This window comes from Tachyglossus aculeatus, chromosome 11 (genome assembly GCF_015852505.1).
Source record: "Tachyglossus aculeatus isolate mTacAcu1 chromosome 11, mTacAcu1.pri, whole genome shotgun sequence".
In the NCBI taxonomy this organism is placed as follows: domain Eukaryota; kingdom Metazoa; phylum Chordata; class Mammalia; order Monotremata; family Tachyglossidae; genus Tachyglossus; species Tachyglossus aculeatus.
Window position 1 is genome coordinate 49,751,054 of NC_052076.1, and position 25,623 is coordinate 49,776,676.

A 25,623-nucleotide genomic window follows, 5' to 3' on the forward strand; every position below is an offset into this window, starting at 1 on the left:
AAACTTATCCATGGTTGCCTGTGTGGCTGAAAAGGCCTATCTGCGCTCCATAATAATAATAATAATGATGGTATTTGTTAAACGCTTACTATGTGCAAAGCAAGGTTCTAAGCTCTGGGGAGGTTACAAAGTGATCAGGTTGTCCCACTGGGGGCTCACAGTCTTCATCCCCATTTTACAGATGAGGTAACTGAGGCGCAGAGAAGTTAAGTGACTTGCCCAAAGTCACACACCTGACAAGTGGTGGAGCGGGGATTTGAACCCGTGACTTCTGACTCCCAAGCTCGTGCTCTTTCCACTGAGCTACGCTGCTTCTCCATAGTCCCATGTACACTGTGCACACACAAAGACTCCCCTCTCTCCCCCCCACCTTGTCCCCCTCTCCATCCCCCCCTTCTTACCTCCTTCCCTTCCCCACAGCACCTGTATATATGTATATATATGTTTGTACATATTTATTACTCTATTTATTTATTTATTTGTTTATTTTACTTGTACATATCTATTGTATTTTTTTTATTTTGTTAGTATGTTTGGTTTTGTTCTCTGTCTCCCCCTTTTAGACTGTGAGCCCACTGTTGGGTAGGGACTGTCTCTAGATGTTGCCAATTTGTACTTCCCAAGCGCTTAGGACAGTGCTCTGCACATAGTAAGCGCTCAATAAATACGATTGATGATGATGTCGTTCACTCGCATTTATCATTTGCAGCTCCCGGCACTATTTTCACTTTTGCCTCCTTGCCACAAGATCCTTACAAAGCTTTTGCTCGAAAAGAGCAGCTCTTTTTCTGCCTGCAGCACAGCAGGTCCGGTCTGGCTGCGACAACCGATTCCCAGTTTTCCCAGTTTCCCCAGTTTTCATCTGAGACACAGCATTGTTGTTAGAGAAGCAGCATGGCTCAGTGGAAACAGCCCGGGCTTTGGAGTCAGAGGTCATGGGTTCGAATCCCGGCTCCGCCACATGTCTGCTGTGTGACCTTGGGCAAGTCACTTATATGAAGTTTCCTCATTTGTATAATAGGGATTAAATCCTTCTCCCTCCTACTTACGCTGTAAGGCCCATATGGGACAGGGATTGTGTCCAACCTGATTATCTTGTATCTTTGGGTAGGGACTGTCTCTATATGTTGCCAATTTGTATTTCCCAAGCACTTAGTACAGTGCTCTGCACATAGTAAGTGCCTAATAAATACGATTGATGATGATGATGATGCTACTCAGCACTCAGTACTGTGCTTGGCACATAATATGTTTGTACATATTTATTACTCTATTTTATTTGTACATATTTACTATTCTATTTATTTTATTTTGTTAATATGTTTTCTTTTGTTGTCTGTCTCCCCCTTCTAGACTGAGCCCGCTGTTGGGTAGGGACCGTCTCTAAATGTTGCCAACTTGTACTTCCCAAGCGCTTAGTACAGTGCTCTGCACACAGTAAGCGCTCAATAAATACGATTGAATGAATGAATGAAAGCTGTACAATTTCACGAGTCAAATATATGAAGTTTCCTCATTTGTATAATAGGGATTAAATCCTTCTCCCTCCTACTTACGCTGTAAGGCCCATGTGGGACAGGGATTGTGTCCAACCTGATAATCCTGTATCTACTCAGCGCTTAGTACTGTGCTTGGCACATAATATGTTTGTACATATTTATTACTCTATTTTATTTGTACATATTTACTATTCTATTTATTTTATTTTGTTAATATGTTTTCTTTTGTTGTCTTTCTCCCCCTTCTAGATTGAGCCCGCTGTTGGGTAGGGACCGTCTCTAGATGTTGCTAACTTGTACTTCCCAAGCGCTTAGTCCAGTGATCTGCACACAGTAAGCGCTCAATAAATACGCTTGAATGAATGAATGAATGTATGAATGCTGTACAATTTCACGAGTCAAATATATGAAGTTTCCTCATTTGTATAATAGGGATTAAATCCTTCTCCCTCCTACTTATGCTGTAAGGCCCATGTGGGACAGGGATTGTGTCCAACCTGATTATCTTGTATCTACTCAGCACTTAGTACTGTACTTGGCACATAATATGTTTGTACATATTTATTACTCTATTTTATTTGTACATATTTACTATTCTATTTTATTTTGTTAATATGTTTTCTTTTGTTGTCTGTCTCCCCCTTCTAGACTGAGCCCGCTGTTGGGTAGGGACTGTCTCTATATGTTGCCAACTTGGACTTCCCAAGTGCTTAGTACAGTGCTCTGCACACAGTAAGCGCTCAATAAATACAATTGAATGAATGAATGAATAAGCACTTAAAAAGTACTATAATTATACAGAAGATGCTGATCTTCTGTATTCTATTTCTACTGCAGTCAGATCAAGGGAAAATGGAGAAGCAGTATGACCTAGTGGAAAAAGGACAGACGTGGGGAGTCCGAGGACCTGGGTTCCAATTCCCGCTCTGCCAAATGCTTGCTGCGTCACCTTGAGCAAGTCACTTACCTTCTCTGGAGCTCAGTTTTCCTGTTCCTTTTCCAACTTAGATTGTGAGCCCCATAAGGGATAGGGGCTGCGTCCAACCTAATTCACTTGTATCTACCCCAGTGCTTAGAATAGTGTTTGACGTACAGCCAGCGCTAACCAAACACCATGAAGAAATGGATGCATATGAGGAGCGAATAATCAAATTTTCGACAGTGAGAATCTGACAGTGAACACTTGAGGAGAAGTGTGGGTTCTCCTTTGGAAGTCTTTTAAAAACAATAAATCTGCACCTGCCTAGGCTGGATTAGATGCTTTCTCAAACTTCCCGACAGTCATTATTATTAATGTCATTCATACATTCATTCAGTCGTTATTTCTTGAGCACTGTACTAAGTGCTTGGAAAGTGTAATTCAGCAACAAATAGAGACAATCCCTATCCCTTAGGGGGCTCACAGTCTAGAAGCGGGGAAACAGGCATCAAAAGAGCCATCGATAGCATCAGAATACTGGTATTTTAAATACCTGATTTATTATGTGCCACACACTATGCTAAGCACTGCAGTAGATAAAATACAATCAGATAAGACAGTCTAATTTCCCCGACTTTCCCCAAACTGTACTTTTGGAGAAGGATTGCATGGTTCTGATTCCTCAAATTTTCAAATGCAAGGTTAGTACACCTTAGGAACTAAACATTAGGGTCTAAGGTACAACTGGAGGATACTAATGTGATATGTTTTTATGAATTTAGTACTTTTTTAGTTTAATTGGCCTGTATATTTGTACTATATATACTACACCTATTCTAATTTACTCCCCCAAGTTCTTAGTACAATGCTCTGCATACTGTAGCGTGGCTCAGTGGAAAGAGCACAGCTTTGGAGTCAGAGGTCATGGGTTCAAATCCCGGCTCCGCCACTTGCCAGCTGTGCGACTTTGGGCAAGTCACTTCACTTTTCTGGGCCTCAGTTACCTCATCTGTAAAACGGGGATGAATACTGTGAGCCCTACGTGGGACAACCTGATCACCTTGTAACCTCCCTAGTGCTTAGAACAGTGCTTTGCACATAGTAAGTGCTTAATAAATGCCATTATTATTATTATTACCACTCACTGATATGCATGTATATATAGAATTGCTCTTCATATTTAACATGATATCACTCAGGGTGAATGATTTTGTGGATGAATGTTTACTGAAAGGTATTAGTAGCCTATGAGTATGTGAGTGTGTGTGTATGAATACAACTTTACCCTTGTTTTTTCAACTGGAGATATCCTTTGTAGCATCTTCATTTTCTTAGAGAAAACTCTCCGGTTCCTTCTTAATGGTAGGAAATCAATTCAGTTGATTTCCTTTTTTGACTGGGTTATTATTGTCCCAGGTTGCAGAAAGAATGAATTCTTGACAAATGTCTCTTAGGTGACCCATTTTTAGGGTTATTAGTTTCTTAGTTAAATATTTAGCTTGTTAAATATCTGGAATCCCAGAGACAACCAGTGGTAGAACTTAATGTTCTGGACATGCCAAATCCCAGTTCTAGTATCTCAATTTCCCTCAAGTACCCTTTCCTCTTATGCTGTGCCTCTTCTTTGTATTTACATTTTAAGTTCATTAGGCAGGAACTATGTCTCCTTTTACATTTGAGATTATACTTGAGGCAATGCTAGAACTTAATTGTTAATGAGTGCTTCAAGAGCAAAATAACCCGTGGTTTTGAAAGCCATAATAGTTCATCCAATAACTTTTCTATATCCCTTCAATTCCGGGGGTCAGTAGTAGATGACCAATCCCATCTCTTTGGTTTCGCATCCTTAACTTTAAATATTTAGTCACTAATCCTCAGCAAAGCTAAAGGGACACTTTGTATTTCTTTGACTATTCATTGACAAAGTCCAAGGGATGTCCTGGCATTCCTCTGAGATGTTTGAATCAACATATAATGATGTGATGTGTCACAATGTAAACATTTCAATAGCAGGACTTTGTCCTACCTATTTTGGGTCTCTCTCTCTCAACCTTCTTTTGGCCGCCGAATGGGAAGCAGAGGTCAGGGGATGATAATATTCCCAGTACTCACTTTGGCCCCCCACTTCACACCAGTTTTTTAGTAGGTGCTCAATAAATACTATATGGACGACTGATTGGATCATTTACCTTATTCCGCCTTGTTTACTCCATCAGCCTCCTCGCTGACCTTCCCACCTCCTGTCTTCCCTCACTCCAGTCCATCATACTTCATTCTGCTGACTGGATAATTTTTCTAAAGAAATATTTACTCCACATCTCCCCACTCCGTAAGAACTGCCAGTGGTTGCCCATTCGCTTCAGCATTAAACAGAAACTCCTTCCCATTCATTAGCTTTAAACCCATCACCTCACTGATTTCTTACTACAACCCGGCCCACACACTTTGTTCTTCGAATTCATTCATTCATTCAATCGTATTTATTGAGCTCTTACTGTGTGCGCTTGGAAAGTACAAGATAGAGAAGCAGCGTGGCTCAGTGGAAAGAGCCCGGGCTTTGGAGTCAGAGGTCATGGGTTCAAATCCGGGCTCCGTCAATTGTCAGCTGTGCGACTTTGGGCAAGTCACCTCACTTCTCTGTGCCCCAGTTACCTCATCTGTAAAATGGGGATTAAGACTGTGAGCCCCCCGTGGGACAAGCTGATTACCTTGGTACCTCCCCAGCGCTTAGAACACTTAATAAATACCATCATTATTATTATTATTACAAGTTGGCAACATATAGAGATGGTCAGTGTTCCTCAATCTTGTCTCTCACCACTGACCCCTTGCCCACATCCTCCCTTTGGCCTGGAACTCTCTCCCCCTTCACATATGACAGACCACCACTCTACCCAACCTTACAGCCTTATTAAAATCACATCTCCAGGAAGAAACCTTCCCTGACTAAGCCCTCATTTCCCCTATTTCTGCTTTGCTTTTGGACTTGGACTTGTGCCCTTCAAGCAGTTCATAGTCACCCCATGCTCAGCCCCACAGCACTCTGTAGTTGCTCTTTTATTGCCTGTTTCCTCCTCTAGACTGTAAACTCTTTGTGGGTTGGGAAATGTGCTTACAAACTCCTTTGTATTGTACTCTCCCAAGCGCTTAGTTCAATGCTCTACACACGGTAAACACTGATTAATTGACAGACTGATATCCCTAACCGTGAGTATAGATGTCAAGGAGAAAATGATCACACTGTTGCTTCAAGCATCTTTTGGCACTACAATAGGAGACTGAATATTGGATTGGGTGGAACAGTGGCCAGACCCAGAAATGATAGTTCTTACGTTCCTAACTGTGAGTATAGATGTCAAGGAGAAAATGGTCACACTGTTGCTTCAAGCATCTTTTGGCACCACAATAGGAGACAGAATATTGGATTGGGTTGGAACAGTGGCCAGACCCAGAAATGATATTTCTTACGTTTTTGAGGTCCTCTAGGTGCTTGCTGACTCAGCTCAGGTACTGGTTTGCCATCACTCTAAACCTTGATCTGCTCACCTAGTTTCTCAATAATAATAATAATAATGGCATTTATTGAGCACTTACGATGTGCAAAGCACTGTTCTAAACACTGGGGAGGTTCCAAGGTGATCAGGTTGTCCCACGGGGGGCTCACAGTCTTCATCCCCGTTTTACAGAGGAGGTCACTGATGCCCAGAGAAGTTAAATGACTTGCCCAAAGTCACACAGCTGACAATTGGCGGAGCCGGGGTTTGAACCCATGACCTCTGACTCCAAAGCTGGTGCTCTTTCCACTGTCATGCTGCTTCTCTAAAGCTTTAAACAACATATATTAGCCAGTTTCTGAACTGCAGAAGTGTGACATGTGGCATCATGGAGTTGCCAGATTCACCTGCATAAGATGGAGGCACTTTGAGAAAAGTGAATTTTCAACTTCTGGAATATATCTTTTAGACTGTGAGCCCACTGTTGGGTAGGGACTGTCTCTATATGTTGCCAATTTGTACTTCCCAAGCGCTTAGTACAGTGCTCTGCACACAGTAAGTGCTCAATAAATACGATTGATGATGATGATATTTAATACAGTGACAAATAGACTTTGTTATTCTATCCTTCCTAAGTGCCAGGAATAGCGCATCACATTAAGAGGGTGCTGAATAAATGGTATTACTACCGCTACTACTGTCTTGTCTTATGCCGTCGAGTCGTCCCAGCCCTGTAGCGACGCCATGGACACATCTCTTCCAGAAGCCCCCACCTTCATCTGCAATCGTTCTTGTAGTGTATCCATGGAGTTTTCTTGGTAAAAATAGGGAAGTGGTTTTTCCATTGCCTCCTTCTGCGCAGTAAACTGGAGTCTCTGCTCTCAACTCTCTCCCACGCCGCAGCTGCCCAGCACAGGTGAGTCCGAGCTAGGAATGGAATGGATAGGCCTCCGCTTGACTCTTCTTTCCATAGTCGAGACTGGCTGGCAGAGTAATAATAATAATGATGATGATGACATTTATTAAGTGCTTACTATGTGCAAAGCACTGTTCTAAGCGCTGGGGAGGTTACAAGGTGATCAGGTTGTCCCTCGGGGGGCTCACAGTCTTAATCCCTATTTTACAGATGAGGCAACTGAGGCACAGAGAAGTGAAGTGACTTGCCCAAAGTCACACAGCTGACAATTGGCAGAGCTGGGATTTGAACCCATGACCTCTGACTCCAAAGCCCGGGCTCTTTTCCACTGAGCCACGCTGCTTCTCGAGAGTACTGGAAACTCTCCAGGTGTGACCTTAAGGGAGGGTTTACTACTACTACTACTAAATATATTAATAATCATAACCTAAAAATCTATCCATTCATGAAAAAAAGTGCCAATATACTTACATATGAAAACTTAAATACAGACATTATTGAATCCTTGGTTAAGATTTTGTTGCAAACATTGTCACTAATCTAGCCCTTCTTAGCTCTCTTCCTCCCTTCAAGGCCCTACTGAGAGCTCACCTCCTCCAGGAGGCCTTCCCACACTCAGCCCCCTCCTTCCTCTCCCCCTCCTCCCCCTCCCCATCCCCCCGACTTACCTCCTTCCCCTCCCCACAGCACCTGTATATATGTATATATGTTTGTACATATTTATTACTCTATTTTATTTGTACATATTTATTCTATTTATTTTACTTTGTTAATACGCTTTGTTTTGTTGTCTGTCTCCCCCTTCTAGACTGTGAGCCCGCTGTTGGGTAGGGACCGTCTCCATATGTTGCCAACTTGTACTTCCCAAGCGCTTAGTACAGTGATCTGCACACAGTAAGTACTCAATAAATACGATTGAATGAATGAATACCTTCTGATCACTATCAATTCTATTAGAATTTAGATGGAGCAAACTGAAGCATGGCTCAGTGGAAAGAGCCCGGGCTTTGGAGTCAGAGTTCATGGGCTCGAATCCCGGCTCTGCCAATTGTCAGCTGTATGACTTTGGGCAAGTCACTTAACTTCTCTGGGCCTCAGTTACCTCATCTGAAAAATGGGGATTAAGACTGGGAGCCCCCCATGGGACAACCTGATCACCTTGGAACCTCCCCAGCGCTTACAACAGTGCTTTGCACATAGTAAGCGCTTAATAAATGCCATCATTATTATAAAATTCAGCATTCCTTCACCTTTGTGACAGTTTTCCTCCTAGATTTTACATTTGCTTCACAGCCTGACATACATCCAACTAAAATTCCCTTTTTGTTTCCAAGTGTGTGTATAAATGAAGAGAGCAGACTGATTATGGAGACTTGGTAACTAGAATTTTACATTCTCTAAGCCTCCCAGTATTTTAGCAGCTAATTGTTGATTGAACCTGTTGCTATTAAAGCAGGTGTTTTTTGATACTTCCACCCAAGGCCTCTTGATCCATTGGATAAACTAAGCCATTGACCCAGGACTCACTAACCTCAGATAGGGTGGGCAGTCATCCAGTTTTACGCTGGACGGTTTGGTTTTCAACTCGTCCATCCCTGTATTACTGGTAATTTTATTTTCAGCACCCCCTCCCTCCCGCCGCTGAGTTCCATGGCTCTAAGATCAATCAATCAATCGTATTTATTGAACGCTTACTGTGTGCAGAGCACTGTACTGAGCACTTGGGAAGTACAAGTTGGCAACATATAGAGACAGTCCCTACCCAACAGTGGGCTCACAGTCTAAAAGGGGGAGACAGAGAACAAAACCAAACATACTAACAAAATAAACTAAATAGAATAGATATGTACAAGTGAAATAAATAAATAGGATGACATCTTTGCTCATCCAGACCTGGGAAGGAACGCAACAGCTCTAGAGCATCGGGAAGGCCAGGGGTTCCCGTAGAAAAAGGTTCTAGGTGAGCCCTGAAAAATGCATGGGTGACATTCATTCATTCAATCGTATTTATTGAGCGCTTACTGTGTGCAGAGCACTGTACTAAGCGCTTGGGAAGTACAAGTTGGCAACATAGAGAGATGGTCCCTACCCAACAACGGGCTCACAGACATCATCATGTTATGTGGGTTCTCGTTGTCTGGTATTTCTGAGTGTCATCAGAAGTCACCGTATCAGGAAGGCCAGGGGTTCCCATAGAAAAAGGTTCTTAGGTGAGCCCTGAAAAATGGCATGGGTGACATTCATTCATTCAATCGTATTTATTGAGCGCTTACTGTGCGCAGAGCACTGTACTAAGCACTTGGGAAGTACAAGTTGGCAACATAGAGAGACGGTCCCTACCCAACAACGGGCTCACAGACATCATCATGTTATGCGGGTTCTCGTAGTCTGGTATTTCTGAGTGTCATCAGTAGTCACCGTATCGCAGGGAGGACTGGGGTTGTCAGGGTGTGCACTGCAGCTAGCCAAATATCATCCCTCTTTCCCCATGCTGACATCCACCATGTTTAGTGTGGGGCTAAAACTAGCCATGACAGTGCTCGACAAGGAAAGGGGATGTGTATGTCTTCTTAGCAAGGGGAAGAAGAGGTGAACTTTAGCCTGGGGGTGCTTTGGGGTCCACTGCCCACAGCTCCCAGGGACCTTAATTTTGGCCTTGCTTCTTCAGAATTTACACAGGAGCTAAGAATGTGCTTTAGAGCACGCGGGGCTGTGTTGACAGTGTAGCAACTGAGATGCAGTCAGGGCTGGCTTCAGACATCTGGCCACCCTGAGGCGGGAAAAAATTTTCCGCCTCCTCCCACTCCACATGACATCATTACACTGTCCTGAGGGCGTGAGATCGGGTACACAGTGTAGCGCGATGGCATTGTACGGAAACCCACACAGGCACCAGAAGCAAGCTGGGTGAATCCCCAACTCCCACTCGGCGCTCCAGAGCCATCACGTTCCCGGCTCAGGACGCCGTCGACCCAGATTCCGATTCAAGAAGGGGGACGGAGAGGTCTCATTTGCTTCCCATCAGAGGTCCACCCCTTCAGTTCTCAGCCTGATGGTCCTTTCGTTGGCTTACTGTTTCCCCGGCTGCGGCCGCCACCATCTCTACATCATCATCAATCGTATTTATTGAGCGCTTACCATGTGCAGAGCACTGTACTCTACATACGCCTCAGCACGGCCTCCTGGGGAACCTCTAGCCTGCTCTCCTTTCCCCAGGACCCAAAGCTGAATGCAGAGAGTCAGAAAGCTATTTGACCTGATGTGTTCTCGAGACCAGTTTGACTCTGGACACACCCCTTGATTTGGGAACTTCCCCAGAGGAGTCTGCAATGGTTTGGAGCCATCAAAGAGAGGTCCAGCCCGGTTTGGAGTAACCTAATTTTGAAGGCCAGTTTGGTTCTTGCAGCTCTCGTGGACATCCTGAACTTTCAACTGAGCCAAGAATAGCCCAGGATGATCCTGGCCTGAAATGGAACACCACTCCGACCCAGAGCAGCCTTAACCAGTACGGTGGAAGGAGGGAGAACCAGGAACCAGTTGGTTTTCCTGGAGTCCCTGGCTCTGGAAATGTCCTAGGTGAGGTCAGATTCAATCAATCCTATTTATTGAGCTCTTACTGCGCACAGAGCATTCATTCAACCGTATTTATTGAGCACTTACTGTGTGCAGAGCACTGTTCTAAGAGACAGAGAAGCAGCGTGGCTCAGTGGAAAGAGCACGGGCTTTGGAGTCAGAAGTCATGGGTTTGAATCCCGACTCCGCCACATGTCTGCTGTGTGACCTCGGGCAAGTCACTTAATTTCTCTGAGCCTCAGTTACCTCATCTGTAAAATGGGGATTAAGACTGTGAGCCCCACGTGGGACAACTTGATCATCTTGTATCCCCTCCAGCGCTTAGAACGGTGCTCTGCACATAGTAAGCGCTTAACAAATGCCATCATTATTATTATTATTACAATGTAACAGAGTTAGGAGACACGTTCCTTGTCCGCAATGAGCTTACGGGCTAGTGGTTCTGTGGACCCCTGTCACTGGAATGTTAGGAGGCCTGGTTTGATTCAAATTTGTCTCGAACCCATTGATTCCCCTCTTCCCCTCGTCCCCCTCTCCATCCCCCCATCTTACCTCCTTCCCTTCCCCACAGCACCTGTATATATGTATATATGTTTGTACATATTTATTACTCTATTTATTTATTTTACTTGTACATATCTATTCTATTTATTTTATTTTGTTAGTATGTTTGGTTTCGTTTTCTGTCTCCCCCTTTTAGACTGTGAGCCCTCTGTTGGGTAGGGACTGTCTCTGTATGTTGCCAACTTGGACTTCCCAAGCGCTTAGTACAGTGCTCTGCACACAGTAAGCGCTCAATAAATACGATTGATGATGATGATGATGATGATGATTCGCCCAGAACTAGAATCAGGCCCAGCCTCGGGTACAGTCATTTGACTTGCCCCATTTGACTCTCTGTGACGCTTCTGGTAGGTTGAGAGCCGTATCCCTTGAGCACAGTATAAACTTATCCCAGCCCTGAAATGCAGTACAAAAACAGCCATTTTTTGTTTCTTAACCTACAGAAATTCTGTACGCTTAAATCTAGATCCTTGCGAATTTTATTTAAGCTCCCGGGAAATGTAGGCTAAGGTTTAGCTGCTAATCAATCAGTGGTATTAACTGGCTGCTCACTGTACTCGAACATAAAGGAAAGTACTACAAGATGCACATGTTACAATTAAGGAAAAAATATCCTATTGTAATACAGATAATCCAGAGTCTATCTCAATTCTGTGAACCAATTCATATTTTACATCGCAATAAGAAGTCTTACAGGAGGACTTATTACTTGTAACAATGGCAGACAATCCAGAGTTCCCACGTATTGCACATCTACTCAAATTCTAAAGAAAAAAGGTACTAGCTGAAGCATAATCATAACCCCAGCCACAGAATGTGATTTATTTAGAAACGGAGGTAACGTCTAATTCACATGATCTGTGATGTACTATATTGCTAGCTCTGGTGACCTGGCATATTTTCCGGGCTCAATCCCGTTTTATGACAAGAGCAAAGGTAGTGCTATAACTTGGTGATTTTATTTGTGCTTTTAGTCCCAGGCTCTCTGGAGGGCAGAAGTTAAACTAAGTCTTTGTAAAGCTGCACCATATGAAAATGAATAATATTCAACATCTCTTTTAAACTAGATTCATGAAAATACTAGGGGAAGTGTAAATATTTAAAAACAACCTCCAGTCAAGTATTTCTCGGAGTAACACCTGCAAGTCAGAAAAAAGCACGTACGCTGAGACTTATTCAAAGCTGTAAGTTGGCTTTTGAGTTTACAAATGGCCATTCTTTGATCGCAACTGACCCCGATTAAGATTTCCTTATGCTTTTATACCCTGACCGAATTTAAAAAAAGGAAATGTTGATCAGATGCTGACCCCAATATGCAAACCAAAACAAAAAAAAGCTCATTTTCCCCCATATTACTTGGTCTGAATCCTTCTCACCAAACTGTGCGTGGCTCTGGTAGTTATGAAGAAACTTCCCTTGGGACTTGTTACTACAATGTTATACAAATCTGCTGGTAGCAACGGTGATTTGAGGGTTGTTTCTTGTTTTGCTCTGCCACCTGTGTGGATGGCTCTGAAACCCTACTCTCCTTTGACAGGAAGTAGGACATTCACGGGACTGCCTAATCATCACAAGGGACACGATGAAAGTAATCGGCCAGCCTGATTCAGACCTGTGGTCGAAAGGATATCGATCACAGAGTTTGCCAGTATCCCGACTGGGTCCTTGAGAGCGAGGGTCTGGGCTTGGTCTTCACATCAGCCGATTTAAATCATGGGAAAAGGACACAATTGGACCAAACCCACCCCGCCCTCCCTAAAACAAAAAAAAACTTTTTTTTTTGCCTACCAATTTCCCAGCTTAGGTTGCTTCTTCTGCAAATTCAGAGTCTTGCCACCCCTCTGCCCAAACGGTGTTGTACATGCAATACAAACCCTTTCTTAAAATTGAGGCTAGGCTGATGATCCTGCTTTGTACAGGGGCTTCTCTGCTTACCTGCCCTGTCGAAGGCAGACCCTCACTTGCTCTTCTTCTCCTCTTGCCCTCAGTAGCCAGTTACCCCCCAGGACCCTTTGATGATCCTGCCTTGAAAAGGGCCTTCTCCGCTCACCTGCCCTGTCCAAGGCGGACACTCACAGGCTCTTCCTCTCCTCTCCCCCTCCCTCTTCGCCTCAGTAGCCAGTTTTTCGCAGGATCCTTTGATGATCCTGCCTTGAACAGGGCCTTCTCTGCTCACCTGCCCTGTCCAAGGCAGACACTTGCTCTTCCTCTCCTCTTGCCCTCAGTAGCCAGTTTATCCCCAGGATCCTTTGATGATCCTGCCTTGAACAGGGCCTTCTCCGCTCACCTACCCTGTCCAAGGCGGACACTCACGGGCTCTTCCTCTCCTCTCCCCCTCCCTCTTTGCCTCAGTAGCCAGTTTTCCTCAGGGTCCTTTGATGATCCTGCCTTGAACAGGGCCTTCTCTGCTCACCTGCCCTGTCCAAGGCAGACACTTGCTTTTCCTCTCTTCTTCCCCCCATTAGCCAGTTTTCCCCCAGGGCCTTCTCCGCTCACCTGCCCTTCCAAGGCGGACACTCACGGGCTCGTCCTCTCCTCTCCCCCTCCCTCTTTGCCTCAGTAGCCAGTTTTTCGCAGGATCCTTTGATGATCCTGCCTTGAACAGGGCCTTCTCTGCTCACCTGCCCTGTCCAAGGCAGACACTTGCTCTTCCTCTCTTCTTCCCCCCAGTAGCCAGTTTTTCCCCAGGATCCTTTGATGATCCTGCCTTGAACAGGGCCTTCTCCGCTCACCTGCCCTTCCAAGGCGGACACTCACAGGCTCTTCCTCTCCTCTCCCCCTCCCTCTTCGCCTCAGTAGCCAGTTTTCCGCAGGGTCCTTTGATGATCCTGCCTTGAACAGGGCCTTCTCTGCTCACCTGCCCTGTCCAAGGCAAACACTTGCTCTTCCTCTCCTCTTCCCCTCAGTAGCCAGTTATCCCCTAGGATACTTTGATGATCCTGCCATGAACAGGGACTTCTCCGCTCACCTGCCCTGTCCAAGGCGGATCCTCGTTTGCTCTTCCTCTCCTCTTCCCCTCGGTAGCCAGTTTTCCCCCAGGATCCTTTGATGATCCTGCCTTAAACAGCGCCTTCTCCGCTCACCTGTCCTGTCCAAGGCGGTCACTCCCTGGCTGTTCCTCTCCCGTCCCCGGGCCCTCTTCCCCTCAGTAGCCAGTTTTCCTCAGGGTCCTTTTTTTCTGGGCGCAGTCACCTCTGCCCTCAGACTTCTCCTCCTCCCCTTCTCATTCATTTATTCGTTCAATCGTATTTATTGAGAGCTTACTGTGTGCAGAGCACTGTACTAAGCGCTTGGGAAGTACAAGTTGGCAACATAGAGAGACGGTCCCTATCCAACAGCGGGCTCACTGTCTAGAAGGGGGAGACAGACAACCAAACAAAATATGTGGACAGGTGTCTCCTTCGCCTTAGGGGAAGTCCTCCTCACCCACCAGCCCTGGAGCCTGAGATCTGGGCCAAACAGCTGTCCTTCCTCCCCCGGGGCCCCTCATTCATTCATGCATTCATTCAATCGCATTTATTGAGCGCTTACTGTGTGCAGAGCACTGTACTAAGCACTTGGGAAGTACAAGTTGGCAACATATAGAGATGGTCCTTACCCACCAACGGGCTCGCAGTCTAGAAGGGGGAGACTCCTTATCTTCATTCATTCAGATTCATTCATTCAGTCGTATTTATTGAGCATCATTCCCCTGGCATGGAATGCCCTCCTTCCACACATAATAATAATAATGATGATGGCATTTCCGCCAAGCTAGCTCTTTTCCTCCCTTCAAAGCCCTACTGAGAGCTCACCTCTTCCAAGAGGCCTTCCCAGACTGAGCCCCCTTTTTCCTCTCTTCCTCCCCATCCCCCCTGCCCTACCTCCTTCCCCTCCCCATAGCACTTGTATATATATTTGTACAGATTTATTACTCTATCTATTTTACTTGTACATATTTACCATTCTATTTATTTTGTTAATGATGTGCATCTAGCTTTAATTCTATTTGTTTTGATGACTTTGACACCTGTCTCCATGTTTTGTTTTGTTGCCTGTCTCCCCCTTCTAGACTGTGAGTCCGTTGTTGGGTAGGGACCGTCTTTATATGTTGCCGACTTGTACTTCCCAAGCGCTTAGTCCAGTGAATGAATTGAGCACTTACTGTGTGCAGAGCACTGGACTAAGCACTTGGAAAGTACAATTTATTCATTCATTCAGTCATTCATTCAATCGTATTTATTGAGCACTTACTGTGTGCAGAGCACTGGACTAAGCACTTGGGAAGCATTGTGGCTCAGTGGAAAGAGCCCAGGCTTTGGAGTCAGAGGTCATGGGTTCAAATCCCAGCTCCGCCAATTGTCAGCTGTGTGACTTTGGGCAAGTCACTTCACTTCTCTGGGCCTCAGTGACCTCATCTGGAAAATGGGGATGAAGACTGTGATTCCCCCCCATGGGACAACCTGATCACCTTGTAACCTTCCCAGCGCTTAGAACAGTGCATTGCACATAGTAAGTGATTAATAAATGCCATTATTATTATTATCATTATTATTACAAGTCGGCAACATACAGCATCCTCCTTCTCTGGACCTGTCCCCGCCGGGGCCTTCTTCCAGATGGAGAACGGATAGGCCTTCCCAGACAGAGCCCCCTTTTTCCTCTCCCCCTCTCCATTCCCCCCAGCCCTACCTCCTTCCCCTCCCCACAGCACCTGTATATACGTTTGTACAGATTTATCACTCTATTTATTTTACGTGTACATATTTACTATTTATTTTGTTAACGATGTGCATCTAGCTTTATTTCTATTTATTTATTATTTATCTATTTGTACTTATTATTATTTATCTATTCATTTCTAATCTCCCCATCACTTAGAACAGTGCTTTGCTCATAGTAAGCGCTTAATAACTGCCATCATTGTTATTAGTAGTATTTATTCTGATGACTTGACACCTGTCCACATGTTTTGTTGTGTTGTCCGCCTCCCCCGTCTAGACTGTGAGCCTGTTGTTGGGTAGGGACCGTTTCTCTATGTTGCCAACTTGTACTTCCCAAGCGCTTAGTCCAGTGCTCTGCACACAGTAAGCGCTCAATAAATACGATTGATTGATTGATTGATTGATTGATTGTACTTCCCAAGCGCTTAGTCCAGTGCTCTGCACGCAGTAAGCGCTCAATAAATACGATTGAATGAATGAACAGGCCTTCCCAGACTGAGCCCACTTTTTCCTCTCCTCCTCCCCATCCCCCCCGCCCTACCTCCTTCCCCTCCCCACAGCACCTGCATATGTTTGCACAGATTTATCACTCTATTTATTTTACTTGTACATATTTACTATTCATTTTGTTAATGATGTGCATTTAGCTTTAATTCTACTTGTTCTGGCGACTTGACACCTGTCCCCATGTTTTGTTGTGTTGTCCGTCTCCCCCTTCTAATAATAATCATAATGGCATTTATTAAGCACTTACTATGTGCAAAGCACTGGGGAGGATACAAGGTGATCAGGTTGTCCCACGGGGGGCTCACAGTCTTAATCCCCATTTTACAGATGAGGGAACTGAGGCCCAGAGAAGTGAAGCGACTTGCCCAAAGTCACACAGCTGACAATTGCCTTTCCAGGCTGAGCCCCCTCCTTCCTCTCCCCCTCTTCCGACTCCCCCTCCCCCCCCGCCCTACCTCCTTCCCCTCCCCACAGCACCTGTATATATGTTTGTACAGATTTATTACTCTATTTTATTTGTACATATTTATTCTATTAATTTTATTTTGTTACTATGTTTTGTTTTGTTGTCTGTCTCCCCCTTCTAGACCGTGAGCCCACTGTTGGGTAGGGACCGTCTCTAGATGTGGCCAACTTGGACTTCCCAAGCGCTTAGTCCAGTGCTCGGCACCCAGTAAGCGCTCAATAAATACGATTGAATGAATGAATTGGCGGAGTCGGGATTTGAACCCATGACCTCTGACTCCAAAGCCCGGGCTCTTTCCACTGAGCCACGCTGCTTCTCTACTTCTAGCCTGAGCCCGTTGTTGGGTAGGGACCGTCTCTGTTGCCGACTTGTGCTTCCCAAGCGCTTAGTATAGTGCTCTGCACACAGTAAGCTCTCAATAAATGCGACTGAATGAGTGAATGAATGAACCTGTATATATGTTTGTACATATTTATTACTCTATTTATTTGACTTGTACATATTTATTCTATTTATTTTACTTTGTTAATATGTTTTGTTTTGTCGTCTGTCTCCCCCTTCTAGACTGTGAGCCCGCTGTTGGGGAGGGACCATCTCTAGATGTTGCCAACTTGTAATAATAATAATAATGATGGTATTTGTTAAGCGCTTACTATGTGTAAAGCCCTGTTCTAAGCGCTGGGGGGGGGGGAATACAAGGTGATCAAGTTGTCCCCCGTGGGGCTCACAGTCTTCATCCCCATTTACAGATGAGGGAACTGAGGCTCTGAGAAGTGAAGTGACTTACCCAAGGTCACACAGCAGACATAATAATAATTATAATGATGGCATTTATTAAGCGCTGACTATATGCAAAGCACTGTTCTAAGCGTTGGGGAAGTTACAAGGTGATCAGGTTGTCCCGGGGCAGGGGGGGCTCACAGCCTTAATCCCCATTTTACAGATGAGGAAACTGAGGCCCAGAGAAGTGAAGTGACTTGCCTAAAGTCACACAGCTGACAAATTGGCGGAGCCGGGATTTGAACCCATGGCCTCTGACTCCAAAGCCCGGGCTCTCTCCACTGAGCCACACTGCTTCTCTAATAATAATAATGATGGTATTTGTTAAGCGCTTACTATGTGCAAAGTAGTGTTCTAAGCGCTGTGGGGGGGGGGGGGCGAATACAAGGTGATCAAGTTGTCCCCCGTGGGGCTCCCAGTCTTCATCCCCATTTTACAGATGAGGGAACTGAGGCTCTGAGAAGTGAAGTGATTTGCCCAAGTTCACACAGCAGACATAATAATAATAATAATGATAGCATTTATTAAGCGCTTACTATGTGCAAAGCACTGTTCTAAGCGCTGATGGGGATACAAGGTGATCAAGTTGTCCCCCGTGGGGCTCACAGTGTTCATCCCCATTTTACAGATCAGGGAACTGAGGCTCTGAGAAGTGAAGTGACTTGCCTAAGGTCACACAGCAGACATAGTAATAATAATAATAATAATCATGATAGCATTTATTAAGCACTTACCATGTGCAAAGCACTGTTCTAAGCTCTGGGGAGGTTACAAGGTGATCAGGTTGTCCCACGGGGGGCTCACAGTCTTAATCCCCATTTTCCAGATGAGGGAACTGAGGCCCAGAGAAGTGAAGTGACTTGCCCAAAGTCACCCAGCTGACAATTTGTGGGGCTGGGATTTGAACCCATGACGTCTGACTCCAAAGCCCGGGCTCTTTCCATTGAGCCGCGCTGCTTCTCACTGGCCCTATGGTGTAATGGTTAGCACTCCGGACTCTGCATCCAGCGATCCGAGTTCAAATCTCGGTAGGACCTTAACTTTCCCCCTTGTCCCCCTCTCCATCCCCCCCGCCTTACCGCTTTCCCTTCCCCACAGCACCTGTATATATGTTTGTACAGATTTATTACTCTATTTATTTTACTTGCACATATCTATTCTATTTATTTTATTTTGTTAATATGTTTGGTTTTGTTCTCTGTCTCCCCCTTCTAGACTGTGAGCCCACTGTTGGGTAGGGACCGTCTCTAGATGTTGCCAACTTGGACTTCCCAAGCGCTTAGTTCAGTGCTCTGCACACAGTAAGCGCTCAATCAGTACGATTGAATGAATGAATGAATGAGTGAATGAACGAACGGCAGCAGGAAACGCAGCGGTGTTGTTCAAGGCCCTACTGAGAGCTCACCTCCTCCAGGAGGCCTTCCCAGACTGAGCCCCTTCCTTCCTTTCCCCCTCGTCCCCCTCTCCATCCCTCCCGTGTTACCTCCTTCCCTTCCCCACAGCACCTGCATATATGTATATATGTTTGTACATATTTATTACTCTTTATTTATTTTACTTGTACATATCTATCCTATTTATTTCATTTTGTTGGTATGTTTGGTTTTGTTTTCTGTCTCCCCCTTTTAGACTGTGAGCCCACTGTTGGGTAGGGACTGTCTCTATGTGTTGCCAATTTGTACTTCCCAAGCGCTTAGTACAGTGCTCTGCACATAGTAAGCGCTCAATAAATACAATTGATGATGATGATGATATCTATCCTATTTATTTTGTTAATATGTTCGGTTTTGTTCTCTGTCTCCCCCTTCTAGACTGTGAGCCTGCTGTTGGGTAGGGACCGTCTCTAGATGTTGCCAACTTGGACTTCCCAAGCGCTTAGTCCAGTGCTCTGCACACAGTAAACACTCAATACATAAGATTGATTGATTGATTGGACTTCCCAAGCGCTTAGTCCAGTGCTCTGCACACAGTAAGCGCTCAATGAATACGACTGATTGATTGGACTTCCCAAGCGCTTAGTCCAGTGCTCTGCACACAGTAAACACTCAATACATAAGATTGATTGATTGATTGGACTTCCCAAGCGCTTAGTCCAGTGCTCTGCACACAGTAAACACTCAATACATAAGATTGATTGATTGATTGGACTTCCCAAGCGCTTAGTCCAGTGCTCTGCACACAGTAAGCGCTCAATGAATACGACTGATTGATTGGACTTCCCAAGCGCTTAGTCCAGTGCTCTGCACACAGTAAACACTCAATACATAAGATTGATTGATTGATTGGACTTCCCAAGCGCTTAGTCCAGTGCTCTGCACACAGTAAGCGCTCAATGAATACGACTGATTGATTGGACTTCCCAAGCGCTTAGTCCAGTGCTCTGCACACTGTAAGCGCTCAATGAATACGATTGATTGATTGATTGGACTTCCCAAGCGCTTAGTCCAGTGCTTTGCACACATTAAGCGCTCAATGAATACGATTGATTGATTGATTGGACTTCCCAAGCGCTTAGTCCAGTGCTCTGCACACAATAAGCGCCCAATAAATACGGTTGATAGATTATTTGGACATCCCAAGCGCTTAGGCCAGTGCTCTGCACACAGTAAGTGCTCCATCAGTATGATTGAATGAATGATTGAATGAATGAATGAATGAATGAATGAATGAATGAATGAATGAATGAATGAATGAACGAACAGCAGCAGGAAACGCAGCGGCGTTGATGCCGTTCCAGCCAACGCGCGCTCCCCCCGCCTCCCAATGGCTGTTCTCCCGGCTGCTCGCCCGCCCTCCGGGACGCGCATGCGTAGCGCCGAAGAAGGCGCGAGGCGGGGGCCGCCCGCCCACCCTCCGGACCGCGCATGCGCAGAGCAGAGGGCGGTGCAAGACGGGGGCCGCTCGCCCGTCCTTCGGGGCGCGCGTGCGCACGAGGGGGGCGCCAGTCGGCCGTCCTCCGGGACGCGCATGCGCAGCGCCGGGGGGCGGGGGGGCGCAAGATAGGGGCCGCTCGCACAAGGGAGGCGCCTGTCGGCCGTCCTCCGGGCCGCGCATGCGCAGCGCTGAGGGAGGTGCCAGAAGGGGGCCGTTCGCCCGTCTTTCGTAGCGCGCATGCGCACGAGGGAGGCGCCAGTCGGCCGTCCTCCGGGCCGCGCATGCGCAGCGCTGAGGGAGGCGCCAGAAGGGGGCCGCTCGCCCGTCCTCCGGGGCGCGCGTGCGCACGAGCGAGGCGCCAGGCGGGGGCCGCTCGCCCGTCCTCCGGGCCGCGCGTGCGCACGAGGGAGGCGCCAGAAGGGGGCCGCTCGCCCGTCCTCCGGGCCGCGCGTGCGCACGAGGGAGGAGGGGGGGCCGCTCGCCCGTCGTCCGGGCCGCGCGTGCGCAGCGCCGAGGGAGGCGCGAGGCGGGGGCCGCTCGGCCGTCCCGCGGGCCGCGCATGCGCAGCGCCGAGGGGGGCGCGAGACGGGGAGGCGGCGCTCGGATTCCTGTCAGCGACGTCCCGTCAGTGGGCGCCGAGGAGAAGCCTCCTGCGGACCCGCCGGGGCTGAGCCCGTCCTCCCGGCCCCCGGCGGCCCTCCCTCCGTCCGTCCGTCCGTGAGGCGTCTCCCCCGTCGCCCGCGGTCCCGGAGAGGAGGTGTCGCCCCCGCCGCCGCCGCCGCCGCCGCCCTCGGGCCGGGCCGAGCTGCGATGCCCTCGGACTTCATCTCATTGCTCAGCGCCGACCTCGACCTGGAGTCGCCCAAGTCCCTGTACTCGCGAGGTGAGGCCGTGGATTTGGGGGTGTGTGTGTGTGTGTGTGTGTGTGTGTTGGTGTGTGTGTGGGGGGGGGGAGGGGGGCTGGGGGAGACCCCCCCGCGTGCCCTGCCCGCCCGCCCCTCCCCCGCCGCCTCCAGGCCGCCCTCTTGTCAGCGCTCAATCAATACGATACAGGGGATGAATGAATGAATGAATGAATGAATGAATGGGGGGAACCGTCTCTAGACGTTGCTAATTTGGACTTTCCGAGCGCTTAGTACAGTGCCCCGCACACAGTCAGCGCTCCATAAATACGATGCAGTGGATGAATGAATGAATTGAATGGGGGGAGCCGTCTCTAGACGTTGCCAGTTTGGGCTTTCCGAGCGCTCAGTACAGTGCCCCGCACACACTCAGCGCTCCATAAATACAATGCAGTGGATGAATTAATTGGGGGAACCGTCTCTAGACGTGGCCAGCTTGGACTTCCCGAGCGCCTAGTACAGTGCCCCGCACACACTCAGCGCTCAATAAATGCGATGCACTGGATGAATGAATTGAATTGGGGGAACCGTCTCTAGACGTTGCCCATTTGGACTTCCCGAGCGCTTAGTACAGTGCCCCGCACACACTCAGCGCTCCGTAAGTACGATGCAGTGGATGAATGAATGAATTGAACGGGGGGAGCCGTCTCTAGACGTTGCCAGTTTGGGCTTTCCGAGCGCTCAGTACAGTGCCCCGCACACAGCGCTCAATAAATAGGATGCCATGAATGAATGAATGCATGCGTTGAATTGGGGGAACCGTCCCTAGATGTTGCCCGCTTGGACTTCCCGAGCGCTTAGTACAGTGCCCCGCACACACTCAGCGCTCAGTCAATACGATGCAATGGATGAATGAATAGGGGGAACCGTCCGTAGACGTTGCCCACTTGGACTTCCCGAGCGCTTAGTACAGTGCCCCGCACACACTCAGCGCTCAGTCAATACGATGCAATGGATGAATGAATTGGGGGAACCGTCCCTAGACGTTGCCCACTTGGACTTCCCGAGCGCTTAGTACAGTGCCCCGCACACACACACAGCGCTCAATAAATACGATGCAATGGATGAATGAATGAATTGAATTGGAACCGTCTCTACGTTGCCAATTTGGACTTCCCGAGCGCTTAGTGCAGTGCCCCGCACACACTCAGCGCTCAGTCAATACGATGCAATGGATGAATGAATTGGGGGAACCGTCCCTAGACGTTGCCCACTTGGACTTCCCGAGCGCTTAGTACAGTGCCCCGCACACACACACAGCGCTCAATAAATACGATGCAATGGATGAATGAATGAATTGAATTGGAACCGTCTCTACGTTGCCAATTTGGACTTCCCGAGCGCTTAGTGCAGTGCCCCGCACACACTCAGCGCTCAGTCAATACGATGCAATGGATGAATGAATTGGGGGAACCGTCTCTAGACGTTGCCCGTTTGGACTTCCCGAGCGCTTAGTACAGTGCCCCGCACACACACAGCGCTCAATCAATACGATGCAATGGATGAATGAATGGGGGGAACCGTCTTTAGACGTTGCCAATTTGGACTTCCCGAGCGCTTAGTACAGTGCCCCGCACACACAGGCAGCGCTCAGTCAATACGATGCAATGGATGAATGAATGGGGGGAACCGTCCCTAGACGTTGCCCACTTGGACTTCCCGAGCGCTTAGTACAGTGCCCCGCACACACTCAGCGCTCAGTCAATACGATGCAATGGATGAATGAATGGGGGGAACCGTCTCTAGACGTTGCCAATTTGGACTTCCCGAGCGCTTAGTACAGTGCCCCGCACACACTCAGCGCTCAATAAATACGATGCAATGGATGAATGAATTGGGGGAACCGTATCCAGACGGTTGCCAATTTGGACTTCCCGAGCGCTTAGTACAGTGCCCCGCACACACTCAACGCTCAATAAATACGATGCCATGAATGAATTGAATGGGGGGAACCATCTCTAGACGTTGCCAATTTGGACTTCCCGAGCGCTTAGTACAGTGCCCCGCACACAGTCAGCGCTCAGTCAATACGATGCCATGAATGAATGAATTGAATGGGGGGAACCGTCCCTAGATGTTGCCGACTTGGACTTCCCGAGCGTTTAGTACAGTGCCCCGCACACAGTCAGCCCTCAATCAATACGATGCCATGAATGAATTGAATTGGGGGAACCGTCTCTAGATGTTGCCAATTTGGGCTTTCCGAGCGCTTAGTACAGTGCCCCGCACACACTCAGCGCTCAATCAATACGATGCCATGAATGCATGAATTGAATTGGGGGAACCGTCTCTAGACGTTGCCAATTTGGACTTTCCGAGCGCTTAGTACAGTGCCCCGCACACAGCGCTCAATCAGTACAATGCCATGAATGAATGAATTGATTGGGGGGAACCGTCCTTAGATGTTGCCGACTTGGACTTCCCGAGCGTTTAGTACAGTGCCCCGCACACAGTCAGCCCTCAATCAATACGATGCCATGAATGAATTGAATTGGGGGAACCGTCTCTAGACGTTGCCAATTTGGGCTTTCCGAGCGCTTAGTACAGTGCCCCGCACACACTCAACGCTCAATAAATACGATGGAATGAATGAATGAATTGAATTGGGGGAACCGTCCCTAGACGGTGCCGACTTGGACTTCCCGAGCGCTTAGTACAGTGCTCCGCACACACTCAACGCTCCATAAATACGATGCAGTGGATGAATGAATGAATTGAATTGGGGGAACTGTCCCTACATGTTGCCAGCTTGGACTTGCCGAGTGCTTAGTACAGTGCCCCGCACACACTCAACGCTCCATAAATACGATGCAGTGGATGAATGAATGAATTGAATTGGGGGAACCGTCTCTAGACGTTGCCCATTTGGACTTTCCAAGCGCTTAGTACAGTGCCCCGCACACACTCAACGCTCCATAAATACGATGCAGTGGGTGAATGAATGAATTGAATTGGGGGAACCGTCTCTAGACGCTGCTAATTTGGACTTTCTGAGCGCTTAGTACAGTGCCCCGCACACACTCAGCGCTCCATAAATACGATGCAATGGATGAATGAATTGAATTGGGGGAACCGTCTCTAGACGTTGCCAATTTGGGCTTTCCGAGCGCTCAGTACAGTGCCCCGCACACACTCAAAGCTCAATAAATACGATGCCATGAATGAATGAATAAATGAGTTGAATTGGGGGGACCGTCCCTAGATGTTGCCAGCTTGGACTTCCCGAGCGCTTGGTACAGTGCCCCGCACACAGTCAGCGCTCAATCAATACGATGCAGTGGATGAATGAATGAATTGAATTGGGGGGACTGTCTCTAGATGTTGCCAATTTGGACTTCCCGAGCGCTTAGTACAGTGCCCCGCACACAGTCAGCGCTCAATCAATACGATGCCATGAATGAATTGAATGGGGGGAACCGTCTCTAGACGTTGCCGACTTGGACTTCCCGAGCGCTTAGTACAGTGCCCCGCACACACTCAGCGCTCAATCAGTACGATGCAAGGGATGAATGAATGAATTGAATTGGGGGAACCGTCCTTAGATGTTGCCGACTTGGACTTCCCAAGCGCTTACCATTATTATTATTGTTATTATTATTAGTACAGTGCCCCGCACACGCTCAAAGCTCAATTAATACGATGCAGTGGATGAATGAATGAATTGAATTGGGGGAACCGTCTCTAGACGGTTGCCAATTTGGACTTCTTGAGCGCTTAGTACAGTGCCCCGCACACAGTCAGCGCTCAATCAGTACGATGCAAGGGAGGAATGAATGAATTGAATTGGGGGAACCGTCCTTAGATGTTCCCGACTTGGACTTCCCGAGCGCTTACCATTATTATTATTATTATTAGTGCAGTGCCCCGCACACACTCAACGCTCAATAAATACGATGCCATAAATGAATGAATGAACTGAATTGGGGGAACCGTCTCTAGACGTTGCTAATTTGGACTTTCCGAGCGCTTATTACAGTGCCCCGCACACACTCAGCGCTCCATAAATACGATGCCATGAATGAATTGAATTGGGGGAACCGTCTCTAGACGTTGCCAATTTGGACTTTCCGAGCGCTTAGTACAGTGCTCCGCACACACTCAACGCTCAATAAATACGATGCCACGAATGAATTGAATTGGGGGAACCATCTCTAGACGTTGCCAATTTGGACTTTCCAAGCGCTTAGTACAGTGCCCCGCACACAGCGCTCAATCAATACGATACCATGAATGAATGAATTGAATGGGGGGAGCCGTCCCTAGATGTTGCCGACTTGGACTTCCCGAGCGTTTAGTACAGTGCCCTACACACACTCAACGCTCCATAAATACGATGCAGTGTATGAATGAATGAATTGAATTGGGGGAACCGTCTCTAGACGTTGCTAATTTGGACTTTCCGAGCACTTAGTACAGTGCCCCGCAC

General features: G+C 47.3%; 1 protein-coding gene across 1 annotated transcript in view; it reads left to right on the plus strand.

Annotated features, from left to right (window-relative positions):
* Positions 1-21,049: 21,049 nt before the first annotated feature.
* NFAT5 (nuclear factor of activated T cells 5) overlaps positions 21,050-25,623 on the plus strand; it is a 122,141-nt gene continuing 117,567 nt past the window's right edge. Inside the window, exon 1 of the mRNA XM_038754658.1 lies at positions 21,050-21,178. Coding sequence (XP_038610586.1) covers positions 21,106-21,178 — 73 coding nt within the window. The 5' untranslated portion in view covers positions 21,050-21,105. The remainder of the gene's footprint in view (positions 21,179-25,623) is intronic.